Below are 19,452 nucleotides of genomic sequence, written 5' to 3'. Positions count from 1 at the left end.
CTCGATGCTTCCGTCCTTCTGGCGGGGGCATCTGAAAATAGAAACAATTCAAATTCTAAACTTAATTTAATTGACAAATGTAAATTTCCTAAACCTTTAAAATGTAAACAAACAAAAACCATATGTTAATGTTACCATCCACGCAATGTTTATAAGTAAGAAAATACCAAACCATGTATACTTACCACACCTGTCCAACCCTCACACTCATCCCCAACAATGTACAAATTCAAAAACGAAAATAATTGTACCTAGATATTGCACTCTGTGTAATCACAGGCAAATAAATGCGTGGATGCGGGGCAGAAATCATCATTCTGTCTTCCGTACTTTCACCAGAAACGTCAAAAAACTTTCCATACTTACAAACTAAACACAGCAATAAAAACAGCATCGCAAACAGACAAACTCATAGCACCTGCAAATAAATTAGCTACGAATCAAACAAATTTAAACACACCCACAAATACTAATGACGAAAATGCACTTAAGGCATTAAAACCCAATCCAAAGCCCATCAATACTAAAATAATTTCTCCCACACAAACACATCTACATCAAACCAAGCCGCCAAAGCCCGCCAATACCCCGTCGCCCCCTTTCCATACTTACAAACTAAACACAGCAATAAAAACAGCATCGCAAACAGACAAACTCACAGCACCTGCAAATAAATTAGCTACGAATAAAACAAATTTAAACACACCCACAAATACTAATGACGAAAATGCAATTAAGGCATTAAAACCCAATTTAAAGCCCATCAATACTAAAATAATTTCTCCCACACAAACACATCTACATCAAACCAAGCCGCCAAAGCCCGCCAATACCCCGTCGCCCCCTTTCCATACATACAAACTAAACACAGCAATAAAAACAGCATCGCAAACAGACAAACTCATAGCCCCTGCAAATAAATTAGCTACAAAACAAACAAACTCACACACTCCTACAAATGCTAATGACAAAAATGCACTCAAGGCATTAAAATCCAATCCAAAGCCCACCATTACAAAAACAATTTCTCCCACACAAACACATTTACACCAAACCAAGCCGCCAAAGCCCGCCGAAACCCCGTCGCCCCCTTTCCTTGCCTACAATTCAAACGCAGCAATAAAACCAGTCACCCAAACAGACAAACACATAGCACCTGCAAATAAATTACCCGCAAAACAAACAGACCTATACACATCAGCAAATGCTAATGACAATAATGCATTCAAGGCATTAATATCCAAGCCAAAGTCCATCAAAACCCCGCCGCCCCTCTCCCAAAAGGTTAGCCCAAACACAACAAACTGTCTTCCGACCCAAAACAATATTCCTTGCAAAACTTTTGCGGAACTAGTCAAAGAAAATGCTAAGCTCTCCTCTAGCCAAATACCTGTTGCAAATCATGACACTGCAACTCCAGTACGCCTACCGGGAGCAGCTAGGAGGAACCTTACAAAAACATTGGGTTCTCCTAAAACTCCTGGGAAGCGACGCGGGGATATATTAGATGAGGGATCACTTTTAACATCGAGCAAAAAGGTTAGACTACGCGACGGTCTTCCTGACGATGATCTAGGAGTCTCTAACTTGCTTTCTGAAACACCCCTTTTCAAAAGCAAAGTCGCCATAAAAATACGAGATGACTCTAGAAGAGAATCCCTACAAAAGTCAGCCGAAATGGACATAGGACCAAACCCTAGCCCCCCAAATAAAACAGCAAACCCCAACTCAATGCCCTGGCAGACGGTTCCAGTCAGTAAGAAGCCGCCCTCAATCCTATTATCCAATATTCAGCAGATCATCCCGCTGATTGAAAAGCTGAATTACAAAGCTGGGATAAACAACTTCACTACAAAATCCGAACCTGGCAGTAACATTAGAATACATGCTAAAACTATGGAAGCCTACAAAGCTATCCAAAACGTCCTTCAAGACGAAAACATTCCTCGACATTCTCACCAACCAAAAGGCCTAAAGGGTTTCCAAATCGTTATCCGTCATCTGCATCAGTCTACCCCGATTAAGTGGATTGAAAGCCAACTACAGGAAATTGGTATTGCTACGAAATTTATTAGGGCGATGCAATATAGGGATACCAAGAATCCTATGCGGATACACGAGGTGGAGTTGGTACCCAAAGCAGACGGTAGCCATCTCAAGGTCCTGCAGCTAAACTCTCTTGGTGGGCAGACGATTAAGGTAGAAAGAAAACGGGTATCTAGGGATCCCATCCAATGCCACCGATGCCAAAGCTTTGGCCACACAAAAAACTACTGTAGGAACCCCTTTAAATGCATGAAATGTGGCCAGCAGCACGCCACGGTCTTGTGCAATAAGCCCAAACACATTCCGGCTTACTGTGCGAATTGCAAGGGAAACCACGTAAGTAGTTACAAGGGATGTCCAGTCTTCCAGGAAGCAAAGCAAAGGTTAGCCGTCAACAAAGTTCGAGACCAACACACACAACAAACACAACACACACAACCCACACACCCCCAGATGCCCCACAAAGAGAAGCCCCATCTACCTCCTACTCCAATATCCGCACATGATACAAAACTACGAGGAAAAAAAAGCCATGGGAAAGCATTAACAAAAAGGAATCAGTCCATAAATAAACGCCTAAATAGAATTAGGACCTTTGAAAGGAAACCGAAGAAGGAGTCAAGCCCGCCGACAACTAGCAAACTTAGTATTGCTACGTTAGAGAAAGAGCGAAAAAACCCGAAAAGCGTCCTAAACCCGGCAAACACCCATCTGTATCACTTCCGTCCACCCCCAATGGCACAAAATCTACCCGAAGAGATACAGAAAAACGCGATCCCCGAGCCAAATCTTCTAAAACGCATAGAAAGCATGGAAGAGAAGATAAACAACCTTCTTGAGATAGTCACTCGCCTCGTCCAAAAAGATGCAACTGGCCGAATTTTCCCGAAAAATCCCTCCGAGGCAAAAGGACAAATCTTTGTCTAAAATTTTCCCTCCACACATACCGGAATAGTGACATCTAGGATGACACAGACGAACAATAGGGAAACCTTCAAAATCGTGTTCTGGAACGCTTGTGGGGCGAACAACAAAGTGGACGAGCTCAGCTTGCTGATACAAAGGGAAAAAGCTCACATCGTCATAGTCACGGAAACAAGGCTAGACAGGAAATCCACCAAGCTGGACTTTCCTGGATATGTGACCTATCTAGCGCAAAACCCCGTATCCAGCAAAAGAGGAGGAGTCGCCACTATTGTAAGCACCAGGGTCCGTCATTCGGCCTTAGAAGCGATTGAGAAGGAATGCATCCAGAGTGCCCCAATCGTATTGCTACCGGAGAATAACAGACGCAATGAAATGATGGTAATAGCGTCAGTATACTGCCCTCCCCAACCTAAGTGGTCGTCTAGCCACTTCAGTGACATACTCAACTATGCTGAGAAAACCCTAGGAGGTCGAACCAAATTTGTCCTATGTGGCGATTGGAATGCTAAACATAGACAGTGGGGCTGCTCTCGCGGCTGCCAGCGTGGCGCCGCACTATACGATGCTGTTAAAGCTGATACCATGACCGAGATCATCGCTACTGGCTGTGCGACTCATTTCCCTTTCGACTCTAGGAAAAACCCATCAGCAATAGATTTTTCCATATGTAAAGGTCTTGGAATGTACGAAAAGAAAATCTCATCGAGCTCGGACCTCTCCTCAGACCACCTTCCTATCCTGCTGGAAATCAACCTCGACAGAAACACCTTCTTCTTGCACAAGCAAAACAACAGTATCCTTAAGAAAAATACAAACATCGAACTCTTTAAGAACGCTCTTGACAGAAAGGTCCTTCTAAACACGGAGATAAGAGTAGCTCAAGATATAAACGACGCCATAAACATCTTTATGAAAAACATCATGGACTCGGCTACTGAAGCAACTCCCCCCCCCAGACTACCTGACAACCCCAGAAGCAGGCACGGGCGAACTAACAGACATAGTAATACTCTCACACTAGACGAAAACACCAGTAGATTATTGGAAGAAAAAAGGACACTAAAGAGGATTTTTAAAGCCACCAGGACAAATGAGGACAAAGCGAAACTGAAAGCAGCTGAAAACAGACTAAAAAAAGCTATAAAAACCTTAAGAGAGAAGACTATAAACAAACAAGTCGAAGGAATCGATACAAAAAACCCAGACAGGATGAGACAACTGTGGAGATTGCTGGACGAAGGAAAAAAGAAAATACAACCAAATTTTCCACTTAAACTAGAGACCAAAAAAGGGTACAAATGGACTAAAACAACCCAAGAGACAACAGAAGCTTTTGTTTCTCACTTGGAGGGAAGATTCAAGCCTAATATGATCATACCCGACTGCCATATTAACAAAATAAATACTGGACTTAAAACAATAAAAGAATCTAATACAGCCGAACGAGAAAATACAAACAAAAACCCCCACAACCAACCAGTCACGCTAAAAGAACTAAGAGAAGAATTAAAAAACCTAAACAATAACAAAGCCCCGGGAAAAGACCTAATTACTAACAAACTTATTAAAAACCTACCTACGAAAGCGACACTCTACCTAATATTGATCTACAATTCCATACTAAGAATAGGACACTACCCGGACAATTGGAAACATGCTACAGTCAAAATGATCCTAAAACCGGGAAAAAGCGCAAATGACCCAAAGTCATATAGGCCGATCAGCCTTTTATCGGGTTTTTCAAAAATATTTGAAAGGCTTCTTCTAAAGAGACTGGTCAGGATCGACTCTTTCAAAAAAGCTATTCCACTACACCAATTTGGATTCAGAAAAGACCATGGTGCCGAACAACAGATAGCAAGGGTCACGCAATTCATCCTTGAGGCATACGAAAGGAAAGAATACTGCTCTGCGGTTTTCCTGGACATCACAGAGGCGTTCGACAGGGTGTGGCACGAGGGGCTACTACTAAAACTAGCTAAGATCCTGCCTTTCAATCTCTACACCATTCTGGAGAGCTATCTGACAAACAGAACATTTGAAGTCAAGGACCCAACAGGAGAGCCATCCAGAACAGGACAAATATGTGCTGGTGTACCTCAGGGAAGCAACCTGGGCCCCATACTGTACTCAATTTTCTCTTCAGACATGCCTATCCCTAGAACACACAGCGTCTCACCAACAGGAGAAATGCTGCTGTCAACGTATGCAGATGACACAGTAGTCCTCAGCACGGACCAACTGCCAACCGCAGCCATACGTAATAACCAAAATTACCTAGAAACCTTTTCTGACTGGGCAGACAAGTGGGGCATTAAGGTTAATGCTGCCAAAACAGGACACGTTATATACACTTTAAAAAATGACCTGCCGACAAACCTAAAAACGATTAAAATTAGGGGCAACAAAATAAAAAACCAAAACAAACAGTCCTACCTTGGAGTAATTCTTGACAATAAGCTTACCCTTAGCTCCCACGTCACCAAGCTAGTGGGAAAATTCACTGCAGCCCACAAAAAACTGACTTGGATATTGAGCGAAAGAAGTAAACTCCCGGACAACACTAAGATGCTAATCTTTAAGACAATCCTATCGCCAATATGGCAGTATGCCATCCCAGCCTGGGGTCCCCTTGTCACGGATGCCCAAATAAAAAGGATTCAAGTCGAGGAAAACCTTAAAATGAGAAAAATTTGCAGGGCAGGGAGATTCACAAGGAACCAGTTTATAAGGGACAAATACGGAGTCAAAACGGTAGAAGATTTCTACAAGCAGGCCACCCACAGGTTCTACGAAACCATAAAAACACACCCCAACAAAGCAGTCCGAAGAATCGTTACCAGACACTATATCCCTAAAAGACTGGAGAGAAGCAGACAGCGGCTACTAAAATTGACAAAGGAACACATCCCCCAAGGACCGACTGGACTAACTTCACCCAAACTCCCTAAAATCCCCGAACTCTACGAATGTAAAACCCTAAAAACACGCAAAGAAAGAGACAGCATAAGAACAAGGCACCTAGAGGATCTCCCCACACTTCTAAGACTGGAAGAGGAAGAGATGGAGGACATAAGAATTAGGAATCAGGAAGAGATGGAAAAAAGAGAGAGAGAGAACGAAAAATGGCCTCCTGACAGATGGTGCGAGTTGGAGATAAATATGTACAATAAAAGATATCGAAATGGGGACCTAACTAGGCAAGAAATAATAAAAAAATTCAGAGGGCAACCCATAAGCATCCAACGAATAATCCTACCCGATTACGAAGGGGACATAACATAATAACTAAAACAATAACTAAAACAAATTAAAAACAAGAAGGCTAAGCAAAAACAAACAAAAGAAAAAAAAAAAAATGGTAAAAGGGTCGGAAAAACTAAAAACTAAAGAGAAAAATAAAAATAGAAATTGAAAAAAATAAAGGCTAAAGGCTCAACTAGAGGGTACTAAAATAATCTTACAAATAATGGTAAAATCTACATATAATATTTTACGTAGAACATCCTGATGAGGTCTCCTAGTCCCGCACTGCTTGCTGATACGAGCGCTGTCCTTGCGTAATGTGAAGTCCGCTGGAATTGAAACCGCAGCCGCTGCAACTGACGCCTGCGCGCAGACTGGCTCCCTGTTGCGTCCTGATAGCGAGCGCCGACGACCGCCAGCAGCTCTCCTGGCCAGTGCATACGCGCAGATCTTCTCGCTGGTTATCCTTGCAGCGACTCGGCGACGATGGCTCCCTGTAGGGAATAGATAAAAAAAAAGGGATTAGGAACTACACAAAACACGCAACAATATATAAAATTTATTCCTGGCCAATCGTCATCCTACAGTCGATGAGGCGGCTCGCTGCTGGTCGCGCTATCCTCGCCGTATCCCGAATTGCGCCTTGCATGTCCACCTGCTACTTTGCAGCAGCACCTCTGATACTCCAAGGCCGGCCCTGCTGCCAGTCGGAAATGCGGCCAATTGTCCACGCTGCCGGCTCACACATGCGCTGCCCATTGGCGCGTCGACTCGGCGACGATGGCTCCCTGTAGGGAATAGATAAAAAAAAAAGGATTAGGAACTACACAAAACACGCAACAATATATACAATTTATTCCTGGCCAATCGTCATCCTACAGTCGATGAATTGCGCCTTGCATGTCCACCTGCTACTTTGCAGCAGCACCTCTGATACTCCAAGGCCGGCCCTGCTGCCAGTCGGAAATGCGGCCAATTGTCCACGCTGCCGGCTCACACATGCGCTGCCCATTAGCGCGTCGGGAATCGCAGAAGGGATGAGGTGCGGGACACACACAAGTGCGCAGCTGCGATGGCGGTCCAGTCCTTTCTTTTTTCCAGCAACAGACAGCAAGAAGGCAAAAATCTGAAATCAAAACACATGCTTTTACACCAAACTAAGCGAAGAGAGACCGTACAACCGACGCCGCTAAAAACCGATAAATACTAGGACAACATTAACTAAAAATACCAACCGATATACACACGCTTAAAATTATCGCCACTATCGATTATCCGATAAAACTAAAGTAAGACCAGACAAGTCGGACACGATACAAGCTAAAATGACGAGACCGATAAATACTAGGTCAACACAAAATACCAGACCGATAAATTCACAACCTAAACTAGACCCGTCTAGTATTGGAAAATGACAGACCCGCTCTAGTGTGGTAAATTGGTCAGACCAGCTTTTACTAAAAAAAAGAGAGGGAAAAATCGATTACCAACGGCGTCGTCTATCGAGGCCCTCTTCCTCTTTCACACAGCAGATAGCAAATACTAGCAAACCGAAAAGAAGACCAGACGGAAGCGCAGAGGGATGCCCAATCTGAAAAAACAGGGATACAAGCGACACAACTAATTTTTAAATTTTAAGTACTCCAAATAATATGATATAACACAATCTCTCCAAACAAATGTAAAATGTCATAAATTGTATCTAAATATTTTTTATTTTAAAAATCAAAGAACAATAAAATGCCAGTGGCAACAGCTGCTGAAAATTTAAAAAAAAAAAAAAACCCTCAAATTCGACTTTTTCCTGGTAGCAACAGTATACTAAAATATCCCTGAAAAAGTACAAAATAAATTAATAAAAGCGTAAACTACGCAACTTACTACTTCCCGACTCGGCGCAAGGAAAATGATTATTTTTTGCACCTAAAACATTAAAAAACGTAAAATGTTTTAATGCCGTTTCCATGTTGGAATGCCCCCTCGTCCTCCTGTATCCTGGGAGCGGCGCTGCCGACCCGGCAAGAGGTCAATATCGTGACCCTTAAATTCGACTTTTTCCGGGCAGCAACGGTATACAGACAAAATCCCTGAAAAAGAACAAAATAAATTAACTACATCAGAAAACTAAATGTATAAACAAACCTACTGACATATACGAACCTCCCAAACGATGATTATCATAAAACCATGGCAATGTCTCCCTTCCCAAATCCCACCGGACAAATCTGAAAAATCCTGGACAATCTGGACCTGAAAAAGAAAAGACAAAAACTAAAATCAGACAAAACAAAACTAAACACATAGATATACTTATCTAATCCAATTTTCTGCATCCAATTCCATGGACTTTTACGAGCGACGGCCCAAAGCAAAGCATCTTGGCCCGGCGACCATAAGATGCTTCCTTTTCCCTGGCGAGATGACCCACAGAAGCGACGACCCTGGCGACTCCAAACCAATGACGACTTTCTCGCCGTTACCCTGTTGAACTCCAGCTGAAATGCAGCAACTTCCCTGACCCTGGAATAAGACGGCGGCGCGGGAATCCACTGCGCATTGAAGAACTCCAGCTGAAATGCAGCAACTCCCTGGACCTTGGAACAAGACGGCGGCGCGGGAATCCACTGCGCTTTGGACCTTTTGACGGCTGGCGATGAGACCCATGGGCGGGTTGGCGGCCTCCTGCAATTTATCTGGCAGACGCGGTGCTGCTGGCAACAACAAACTCCACGAAAGCGATGTTTTCTCTGCCCAAAAAAAGCAGACTCCATCGCCAAATGTTGCCAGCGGACCCATAGAAATCTAAATTGACGGCGGCGCGGGATTTTCACACGAAAATAAAATCTGACGACTGGTGAAACTGCTGTAACTAAAATGAAAACTCAAACGCAAAATAACGGCCGCTGTAGTGGTAAAAAGTACCACATTTGACAGCCGGCAAAAATTCCACCATGAATACTACTTACCAGAAATGCTGGCCCAACTCGAAATTTCGAATTTCGCGCGCAGCCTGCGGCTGCAAAAAACTGGGACAAAGAAACTCCCATTCCCCACCGGCAATGACTCCCGAGGTTCGATGCTTCCGTCCCTCTGGCGGGGGCATCTGAAAAAAAGAAATAAAACTAATATTATACTTAATTAAATTGAATAATGTAAATCGGAACTTCAAAATGTAAACAAACCAAAATGTAAACAAACTAAAAACCATATGTTAATGTTACCATCCACGCAATGTTTATAAGTAAGAAAATACCAACACATGTATACTTACCACACCTGTCCAACCCTCACACTCATCCCCACAAATGTACAAACTCAAAAACGAAAATAATTGTACCTAGATATTGCACTCTGTGTAATCACAGGCAAATAAATGCGTGGATGCGGGGCAGAAATAAATCATTCTGTCTCCGTACTTTCACCAGAAACGTCAAAAACCACAAGTGGAAAGACAAAAGCAAAGTTCAAATAGCAAAGTTAATAAAAAATATTTTAAATTGCCTAAAATTGTTTATAACAATTACAATTTAAAATACAATCGAAAGTACAAAGCAAACGAAAAATAAACGGGACATTTAAGTGAAAATCTCCACAAGTGAAAAGACAAAAAATTCCCGGCCGTAAAATTTATACAGAAACAATACGACAAACAATTAAAATAAACAATTAAAATAAACATAATAAAAAGCATATAAATTCGGTTTTTTCCGGTGAAATACTTTGAGACAAATCGACAAACTCAGCGAGCTGCAGATTTTATTAAAGAAGAGGAGCCATAAAGAAGAACCATAAAGAGGAGCTATAAAGAGGAACCAGAAAGAAGAGCCATAAAGAAGAACACTAACGTCGCAAAGAAGGAAGAACGCAAAAAAGAGGCAAAGAAGGACTAGCAAAGAAAAGGAATTGTACCAAAGGACCCGCCAAAACCAAAGTCAGGGTATTTATACCACAAAAAGTATCGTTCCTTTACATATAGTCAGCAGATATTATGGCCCAAGTAATTCTCTCTGACGACTCTTCAAATGACGAGGTGCTCTCTCTTTTCTCGAGCCCAGAAAGACAAAATACCCCTTTCTACCTGGAAATCTCGCCCATGTCCCATAATTCTAACAACTCTCAGTTTAATATCAGTATAATAAACATGAAAAAATCGCCTTCCAACTCTGCAATTAACAGTCTAAAAAACCCTTCCGAGGCTGCTATAAAAATTATAAATTCACTTACATATAAGGGGAAAGAGAATAGAGAAAACAAAAATGCCCAAAAAGACCCGCTCTTCCTCACTAATACTAATAAAGAAACAGCTGGCGCCAAAAGTAGCGTCTCAAATGGGCCAGTGGTTTCCCCTCTTTCTATCACACATACAAATAGGGGGAAAAAATTGACAACAGCTCACAACACCAATGCAGCTGAAATTACTAATACCAACACGGATGACAAAAAGAGCGGCGCTCTTAGAAATTTCCCTTTCCCCACACATGAAGACAACAGCATGGAGAGAAACCTCAGCACATCTACAAAAATTGGCTCTAAAAGCATTTCCCCTCACTCTCTCTCACCTACACACACAAGCAAGGTTATTAACATAAGCACAAACAGCCGCTCAAAAAGTCCCGCGCTTGCAAATGTTGACACACTACATAAACTACATAAACATATATATGACAATAGCAGGGACCACAACCAAGGTGAAACACAACATAAATTTATAACTCGCAATACCTTTTTCCAAAATTTGTATCCTAAACCTGACATTTCCAAACTAAGCTTAAAAAAGAAACCCACCATTCTCGCGGAAACTACAAAAAATAAAAGCATCTCCCCCCAACCGAAAGGCGCTTCTTTGTGCTCCCAGGTTCAGGCTAATTTAAATTTCAAAGTCACCACTACACACTCTATGGGTAACACATCTGCATCCAGAACCCTCAACCGGCCTGCAGCCAAGCGGGACCTTTTTAATTCACCCCCCAATAGCACGAACGCACTGCCTATGAGTTTTTCGGAAGTGGTGGCCGGAACCGGTCCAGGAATTGTGGCATCCTCTGATCCGGCACCAATTACGAAAACCCCGGGCAAGCGCACAAATACCAACATGGATATGGATAGCCTTAGCTATAAAACGCCCAATAAAAAAGCATGTGTGCCCACCAATTTTGCGACCCCAAACCCTTTCCCCCCCCTAGCCACCCCCATCTTTAAAAGTAAGGCGGCCAAAAGTATTGTCGAGGAAATAAAAGCCCCCCGCCACCCAGTCGAGAGTGAAAAGGCCTCTGCACGCAGCGCACCGGCGCAAACTGAAATTGCCCCCCCTCCCCCTAAAAATTCGGCTACCGAACTGCCCCCGTGGCAAATAGTTCCACAGAGCCGCAGGGCCCCCCCTATTCATATAGAAAATGTTAGGGAAATCGTGCCACTATTGGAAAAGCTAAATTACTCAGCAGGGGTAGACAGTTTTACAACAAAAACGTCTATAGGAAACGGTGTAACTATTCAGGCTAAAGACTTGACTGCACATAGAACAATTAAAGACATACTAGCTAAAAGTGGCATCCCATACTATTCAAACCAGAATAAATCTGAAAGGGGTTTCAGAGTTGTTATTCGTCACCTGCACCCCTCTACCCCTTGCTCGTGGATCACCAGCGAGCTGCAGAAGCTCGGCCACCAGACTAAGTTCACAAGGAACATGACAAATCCTGCAACTGGTGGTCCGATGCGGATGCACGAGATAGAAATTGTCTCGGCCATGGACGGAAGCCACCTTAGGATCCTCTCCATTAAACAGCTAGGAGGACAAAAAGTGGAAATCGAAAGGAAAAACAGGACGAGGGAACCGGTCCAGTGTTTCAGGTGCCAGGGTTTCAGGCATGCTAGGAACACATGTATGAAGCCCCCAAGGTGCATGAAGTGCGCTGGCCAGCATTGGTCTAGTGAGTGCACTAAGCCAAGATCAACCCCCGCCACCTGTTCAAACTGCCAAGGAAACCACATCAGCGCATATAAGGGGTGCCCTGCCTATAAGGCAGAGAAGCAAAAATTAGCAGTCAACAGGATAGATTTTCACAAAATTAGGACAATAATGGACGCAAAAAGCAAGAATAACGAACGTCAGCCCCGCCCCCCTTTCAACAAGACCCCCCGACTACCCTATAGTACCGAAATTGCCGAAGCCCGAAAGGAAGCCGCCAGGAAGTCTGCAATGAACCCGTTCCGGCAAAATGTGAAGGATAGTAGGCCAAACCTACCGCACCTTTCTTCACATGAAGTTGCCATCCAAAAACGCCTAAATAAATGGCGCCGGAGTGCAAACAAGGCCTCCACAAATAGCAGGACCAATCTCAAGGTAAAGGCCCCAAATATGACTAGAAACCCAGCGCAAAGGCACCTGGAAAAATTCCAGAACGGGCTACGAAAGGAACAAAAAAATGTAGAAAAAGCTATGGAGCACAAACAGGGAAAAGACGACAGCCCCCCGACAACGAGCAGAGCTGCTTTGGCAAATCTGAAGGCAAAGATAGTTAAGGAGACAACGCCCTCACCACAAAATATCAACACTCTTCCAGCAAATAGCCAACCCGACGACCCAGTCATTAAACTGGCAAATAGAGTTGACAATCTGGAAAAGAAAATTGATATATTAATGGCCTTAATTATACAAGCAAGAAATCCGGACGAATAAACCTTTTGACGACGTATTCCTGCTGACCCCCACGATGAAGACGCGAAGGACGCCACCCACTAGGACCAGCATAGACGAATCTGGAAGCTGATGGACAGGAGAAGGATCAACGCGCAGCAAAAACATGATGAATTTAAGTCGACTCATTGCAGCAGCGTATGCACAACGTCACTTATCTGAATTGTTTGCTGCAATTCCTTTGAAATGTCCCAAAACAGCAGCTGCAATCTCTACGAAAGCCATACTTGACGACAAAAGACGACCCGACTGGGCGTAATGGACAAACTAACTTCTTGACACTCATAACACAAAAAACATACAATGTTTTGATGCAGTTTCCTTATTGGGATTCCCCCCCGTTTTTACAGACCCTAGGCGTGGTGCTGCCGACCCGGCAAAAGGTCGAAATCGTAACCTCTATAATTGACTTTTTTCCTCCAGAAATGCAATATCGACAAAATCTCCGTTAAAGATAGAAATACTTTAATCAAAACATAAAACAGAGCACTATATAATAATATATATAAAAATCCACAATGTTTTGATGCCGTCCCTTTTCCAGGAAGCCACTCGATTTTATTGACCCTTGGTGCGGCGCTGCCGACCCGGCAAAAGGTCAAAATCGTTACCCTTGAATCTCGACTTTTTCTGGTAGCAACGATAACACTGACAATATCCCTGAAAAAGAAAAACATATTAATAAAAGCATAAAACTACGCAACCTACTACTTCCCTACTAGGCGCAACGAAAAACGAAGCTTTTGTCATCTAAAATATAAAAATCCTATAATGTTTGGATGCCGTCTCCATGTTGGGGTGCACCCTCGTCCTTCTTGACCCTAGGTGCGCCGCTGCTGACCCGGCAAAAGGTCAATTTCGCGACCCTTGAAATCGACTTTTTTCTGGCAGCAACGGCATACAGACAAAATCCCTGTAAAATCATAAAACAAATTAAAAAAACAAATTTATAAAAACATAAAATCACGCAACTTACCATTTCCCGACTCGGCGAAATGAAAAACGACGATTTCGGCACCTAAAACATTAAAAAACTAAAATGTTTTGATGCCGTTTCCAAATTGGGAAGCCCTCTCGTCCTTACGAATTCCAAGTGCGGCGCTGTTGACCCGGCAAAAGGTCAAAATCTTGACCCTTAAATTCCACCTTTTCTTGGTAGCAACGGCATACTGACAATATCCCTGAAAAAGAGCAAAATAAACTAACAACAACAGAAAACTAAATGCATTTACAAACTCACTGACAAACACGAACCTCCGACGATGCTCTTTATAAATTCAAGGCAATGCATTCCTTCCCAAATCCCACCGGACAAAAATGAAAAATCCTGGACGAATTGGACCTGCAAAAGAAAAGACAAAACTAAAATCAGACAAAACAAAACTAAACACATAGATATACTTATCTAATCCAATTTTCTGCATCCAATTCCATGGACACTTACGAGCGTCGGCCCAAAGCAAAGCATCTTGGCCCGGCGTCCACAAGATGCCTCCTTTCCCTGGCGAGACGACCCACAGAAGCGATGACCCTGGTGACTCCAAAGCAATGACGACGCTCTCGCCGACACACGATGAACTCCAACTGAAGTGCAGCAACTCCCTGGACCCTCGAATAAGACGGCGACGCGGGAATCCACTACGCACCGAAGAACTCCAGCTGAAATGCAGCAACTCCCTGGACCTCGGAATAAGACGGCGGCGCGGGAATCCACTGCGATTTGGTCCATTTGAAGGCTGGCGATGAGACCCATGGGCGGGTTGGCAGCCTCCTGCAAATTAAAATCTAAACTGACGGCGGCGCGGGATCTAAACACGAAAATAAAAACACTGACGACTGGTGAAATTGCTGTAACAAAAATGAATACTCAAACGCAAAATAACGGCCGCTGTGGTGGTAAAAAGTACCACATTCGACAGCCGGCTTAAATTTACACCATGAATACATACCAGAAACGCTGGCCCAACTCTTTTTAAAATTGGCGCGCAGCCTGCGGCTCCAAATATCTGCGGCTCCAAATAACTGGGACAAACAACTCCCTTTCCCCACCGGCAATGACTCCTGAGGCTCGATGCTTCCGTCCTTCTGGCGGGGGCATCTGAAAATAGAAACAACACAAATTTTAAAACTTAAATTAATTGACAAATGCAAATTTCCTAAACCTTTAAAATGTAAACAAACAAAAACCATATGTTAATGTTACCATCCACGCAATGTTTATAAGTAAGAAAATACCAAACCATGTATACTTACCACACCTGTCCAACCCTCACACTCATCCCCACAAATGTACAAATTCAAAAACGAAAATAATTGTACCTAGATATTGCACTCTGTGTAATCACAGGCAAATAAATGCGTGGATGCGGGGCAGAAATAAATCATTCTGTCTCCGTACTTTCACCAGAAACGTCAAAGAAATAAATCATTCTGTCTCCGTACTTTCACCAGAAACGTCAAAAAAAATCAAAAAAAAAAAGACAAAAGCAAAGTTCAAATAGCAAAGTTAATAAAAAATATTTTAAATTGCCTAAAATTGTTTATAACAATTACAATTTAAAATACAATCGAAAGTACAAAGCAAACGAAAAATAAACGGGACATTTAAGTGAAAATCTCCACAAGTGAAAAGACAAAAAAATTCCCGGCCGTAAAATTTATACAGAAACAATACGACAAACAATTAAAATAAACAATTAAAATAAACATATTAAAAAGCATATAAATTCGGTTTTTTCCGGTGAAATACTTTGAGACAAATCGACAAACTCAGCGAGCTGCAGATTTTATTAAAGAAGAGGAGCCATAAAGAAGAACCATAAAGAGGAGCTATAAAGAGGAACCAGAAAGAAGAGCCATAAAGAAGAACACTAACGTCGCAAAGAAGGAAGAACGCAAAAAAGAGGCAAAGAAGGACTAGCAAAGAAAAGGAATTGTACCAAAGGACCCGCCAAAACCAAAGTCAGGGTATTTATACCACAAAAAGTATCGTTCCTTTACATATAGTCAGCAGATATTATGGCCCAAGTAATTCTCTCTGACGACTCTTCAAATGACGAGGTGCTCTCTCTTTTCTCGAGCCCAGAAAGACAAAATACCCCTTTCTACCTGGAAATCTCGCCCATGTCCCATAATTCTAACAACTCTCAGTTTAATATCAGTATAATAAACATGAAAAAATCGTATTCCAACTCTGCAATTAACAGTCTAAAAAACCCTTCCGAGGCTGCTATAAAAATTATAAATTCACTTACATATAAGGGGAAAGAGAATAGAGAAAACAAAAATGCCCAAAAAGACCCGCTCTTCCTCACTAATACTAATAAAGAAACAGCTGGCGCCAAAAGTAGCGTCTCAAATGGGCCAGTGGTTTCCCCTCTTTCTATCACACATACAAATAGGGGGAAAAAATTGACAACAGCTCACAACACCAATGCAGCTGAAACTACTAATACCAACACGGATGACAAAAAGAGCGGCGCTCTTAGAAATTTCCCTTTCCCCACACATGAAGACAACAGCATGGAGAGAAACCTCAGCACATCTACAAAAATTGGCTCTAAAAGCATTTCCCCTCACTCTCTCTCACCTACACACACAAGCAAGGTTATTAACATAAGTACAAACAGCCGCTCAAAAAGTCCCGCGCTTGCAAATGCTGACACACTACATAAACTAGCCAATATATATGACAATAGCAGGGACCACAACCAAGGTGAAACACAACATAAATTTATAACTCGCAATACTTTTTTCCAAAACTTGTATCCTAAACCTGACATTTCCAAACTAAGTTTAAAAAAGAAATCCACCATTCTCGCGGAAACTACAAAAAAGAAAAGCATCTCCCCCCAACTGAAAGGCGCTTCTTTGTGTTCCCCTGTTCAGGCTAAATTAAATCTCAAAGTCACCACTACACACTCTATGGGTAACACATCTGCATCCAGAACCCTCAACCGGCCTGCAGCCAAGCGGGACCTTTTTAATTCACCCCCCAATAGCACGGGCGCACTGCCTATGAGTTTTTCGGAAGTGGTTGCCGGAACCGGTCCAGGACTAGTGGCATCCTCTGATCCGGTACCAATTACGAAAACCCCGGGCAAGCGCCCAAATACCAACATGGACACGGACAGTTTATGCTATAAAACGCCTAATAAAAAAGCATGTGTGCCCACCATCTTTGCGACCCCAAACCCCTTCCCCCCCCTTGCTACCCCCATCTTTAAAAGTAAGGCGGCCAAAAGTATTGTTGAGGAAATAAAAGCCCCCCGCTACCCAGTCGAGAGTGAAAAGGCCACTGCACGCAGCGCACTGGCGCAAACTGAAATTGCCCCCCCTCCCCCTAAAAATTCGGCTACCGAACTGCCCCCTTGGCAAATAGTGCCACAGAGCCGCAGGGCCCCCCCTATTCATATAGAAAATGTTAGGGAAATCGTGCCACTTTTGGAAAAGCTAAATTACTCAGCAGGGGTAGATAGTTTTACAACAAAAACATCTATAGGAAACGGGGTAACTATCCAGGCGAAAGACTTGACTGCACATAGAACAATTAAAGACATACTAGCTAAAAGTGGTATCCCATTCTATTCAAACCAGAATAAAACTGAAAGGGGTTTCAGAGTTGTCATTCGCCACCTGCACCCCACTACCCCTTGCTCGTGGATCACTAGCGAGCTGCAGAAGCTCGGCCACCAGACTAAGTTCACAAGGAACATGACAAACCCTGCAACTGGTGGCCCGATGCGGATGCATGAGGTAGAAATCGCCTCGGCCATGGACGGAAGCCACCTTCGGATCCTCTCCATTAAACAACTAGGCGGACAAAAAGTGGAAATAGAAAGGAAAAACAGGACGAGGGAACCGGTCCAGTGTTTCAGGTGCCAGGGCTTCAGGCATGCTAGGAACACATGCATGAAGCCCCCAAGGTGCATGAAGTGCGCTGGCCAGCATTGGTCTAGTGAGTGCACCAAGCCCAGATCAACCCCCGCCACCTGCTCAAACTGCCAAGGAAACCACATCAGCGCATACAAGGGGTGCCCTGCCTATAAGGCAGAAAAGCGAAAACTAGCAGTAAACAGGATAGATTTTCATAAAATTAGGGCAACGATGGACGCTAAAACGAACAATTACGAACGACAGCCCCCCCTCCCCTTCAACAAAACCCCCCGACTACCATATAGCACCAAAGCAGCCGAAGCCCGAAAGGAAGCCGCCAGGAAATTTGAAATGAATCCTTTCCGGCAAAATATTAAGGATGTCAGACCATATCATATACGACCTACAACACACGATGCCGCCATTCAAAAACGGCTGAATAAATGGCGCCGAAATGCGGACAAGGGACCCACAAAAAATAGGATAAGCTCTAAGGACAATTCCAAGCCGCGACCCCCAAAGACCCCAAGAAACCCGGCACAAAGACACCTCGAGGCCTTCAACGACAAGCTACGCAAGGAAAGGAGTGATACCAAAGACCAAGCCCGCGATGGAATGACGACAAGCTCCAGGAGGGGTGATGATGGCAGCCCGCCAACAACAAGCAGAGCTGCCAGACTAAACTTCAGACCAAGAACGATAAAGGAAGCCACCGTCGAGCCTGAGGCCGGGCAAAAGCACTCGCAAAGAGGACCTCCTGATGACCTGAACCTTGCGCAACGCGTACTGGCAATGGAGAAGAAAATTGACGCATTAACGGAACTCCTATTCAAAAGCCTCGGAACCAACAAAAATCTGACCACAGTACATCCCATGTCCTCCTAAAAACCATAAACCATAAACCATACAAATCTACGCAAAATAAACTAGCACCATGACATCAAACACTAACAATACACACTCTATCAATACCCTCAAAATAGGGTATTGGAACTCCTGTGGAGTCTCCAACAAAAAAGACGAGCTGGAAGCCTTCATAAAAAAAGAGGGTATCCAGATCATGATGGTTACAGAAACTAAGCTAGAACGGAATTCCACGATACTCAACTTCAAAGGTTTCCACACCTACCTCGCACAAAACCCAACAGCACACAGGAAAGGCGGCACGGCCACCATTGTCAGCCAATCTGTCCGACACACCTGCCTAAATCCCATCGAGACAGAGTTCTTGCAAAGTGCACCCATAGCCCTAATCCCCTCAAACTGCATCCGCGCAAACATGACAATTGTTGCCCCAATCTATTGCCCGCCGGTGTATAAGTGGACTCCAGAAAACTTCCAAAAGCTCTTCAGCCACTTTGAAACGCTGCTGGAAGGCAAGTCCAAATTTATCCTTGGCGGCGACTGGAACAGCAAGCACAGGTGCTGGGGAAACTACTCATCCTGCGCAAGGGGTAGATCTCTAATGCAGGCTATTATGCAAAATAAAGGCCTCGACGTAGTCGCCACCGGACAAGCCACCCATTTTCCTTTCGATAGGAGAAAACAACCGTCTGCCCTTGACTTTGCTATATGCAAGGGCCTCCGCAAACGAATCTCAAGGACCTTCTCCTCCAATGACCTCAGTTCCGACCACCTCCCGATCCAAATCATCCTCAATC

The 19,452-nt window shown here is 43.5% G+C and overlaps 3 protein-coding genes and 1 pseudogene across 4 annotated transcripts; 3 read left to right on the top strand and 1 right to left on the bottom strand.

Moving 5' to 3' along the window:
• Positions 1-285: 285 nt before the first annotated feature.
• LOC120454339 lies at positions 286-2,973 on the top strand (the record flags this gene model as incomplete). The annotated part of the gene is made up of 1 exon (XM_039639550.2): positions 286-2,973. A coding segment is annotated over one exon (2,688 nt), but the record flags the coding sequence as incomplete, so codon positions are not given.
• An 8,143-nt stretch (positions 2,974-11,116) lies between these two features.
• LOC120451117 lies at positions 11,117-13,209 on the top strand (annotated as a pseudogene).
• Positions 13,210-13,360: 151 nt separating this feature from the next.
• On the bottom strand, positions 13,361-14,309 carry LOC120451119. Of its 2 annotated transcripts, none has more exons than XM_039634535.2 (4): positions 14,157-14,309; positions 14,001-14,097; positions 13,893-13,934; positions 13,361-13,829 (listed from the first exon to the last, which is right to left on the bottom strand). In XM_039634535.2, exons 1-4 carry the CDS (start codon positions 14,307-14,309, stop codon positions 13,738-13,740), a joined length of 384 nt encoding a protein of 127 aa, XP_039490469.1. In that variant the 3' UTR covers positions 13,361-13,737. The 2 variants fall into 2 exon arrangements, with proteins under 2 accessions (XP_039490469.1, XP_039490471.1); XM_039634537.2 differs by having other exon boundaries at positions 14,171-14,309.
• A 1,215-nt stretch (positions 14,310-15,524) lies between these two features.
• LOC120451114 lies at positions 15,525-18,676 on the top strand. Its single transcript, XM_039634528.2, has one exon. It carries the CDS (start codon positions 15,935-15,937, stop codon positions 18,674-18,676), a length of 2,742 nt encoding a protein of 913 aa, XP_039490462.1. The 5' UTR covers positions 15,525-15,934.
• Positions 18,677-19,452: the final 776 nt, after the last annotated feature.

This window comes from Drosophila santomea, chromosome 3R (genome assembly GCF_016746245.2).
Source record: "Drosophila santomea strain STO CAGO 1482 chromosome 3R, Prin_Dsan_1.1, whole genome shotgun sequence".
Lineage (NCBI taxonomy): Eukaryota > Metazoa > Arthropoda > Insecta > Diptera > Drosophilidae > Drosophila > Drosophila santomea.
The sequence above is the reverse complement of the archived record's forward strand: the minus strand, read 5'-3'. Positions and strand labels throughout refer to the sequence as shown.

Bases quoted from the DNA above. Each gene is read 5' to 3' on its own strand.
- LOC120451119 (XM_039634535.2), bottom strand. From the start codon at position 14,309: ATGTGTTTAGTTTTGTTTTGTCTGATTTTAGTTTTGTCTTTTCTTTTG. The intron at 14,098-14,156 runs GTGAGTTTGTAA...GCTCTTTTTCAG, and splicing joins TCGGAGGTTCGTGTTTGTCA to GGATATTGTCAGTATGCCGT. The intron at 13,830-13,892 runs GTAAGTTGCGTG...ATGATTTTACAG, and splicing joins TTTCGCCGAGTCGGGAAATG to GGATTTTGTCTGTATGCCGT.
- LOC120451114 (XM_039634528.2), top strand. From the start codon at position 15,935: ATGGCCCAAGTAATTCTCTCTGACGACTCTTCAAATGACGAGGTGCTC.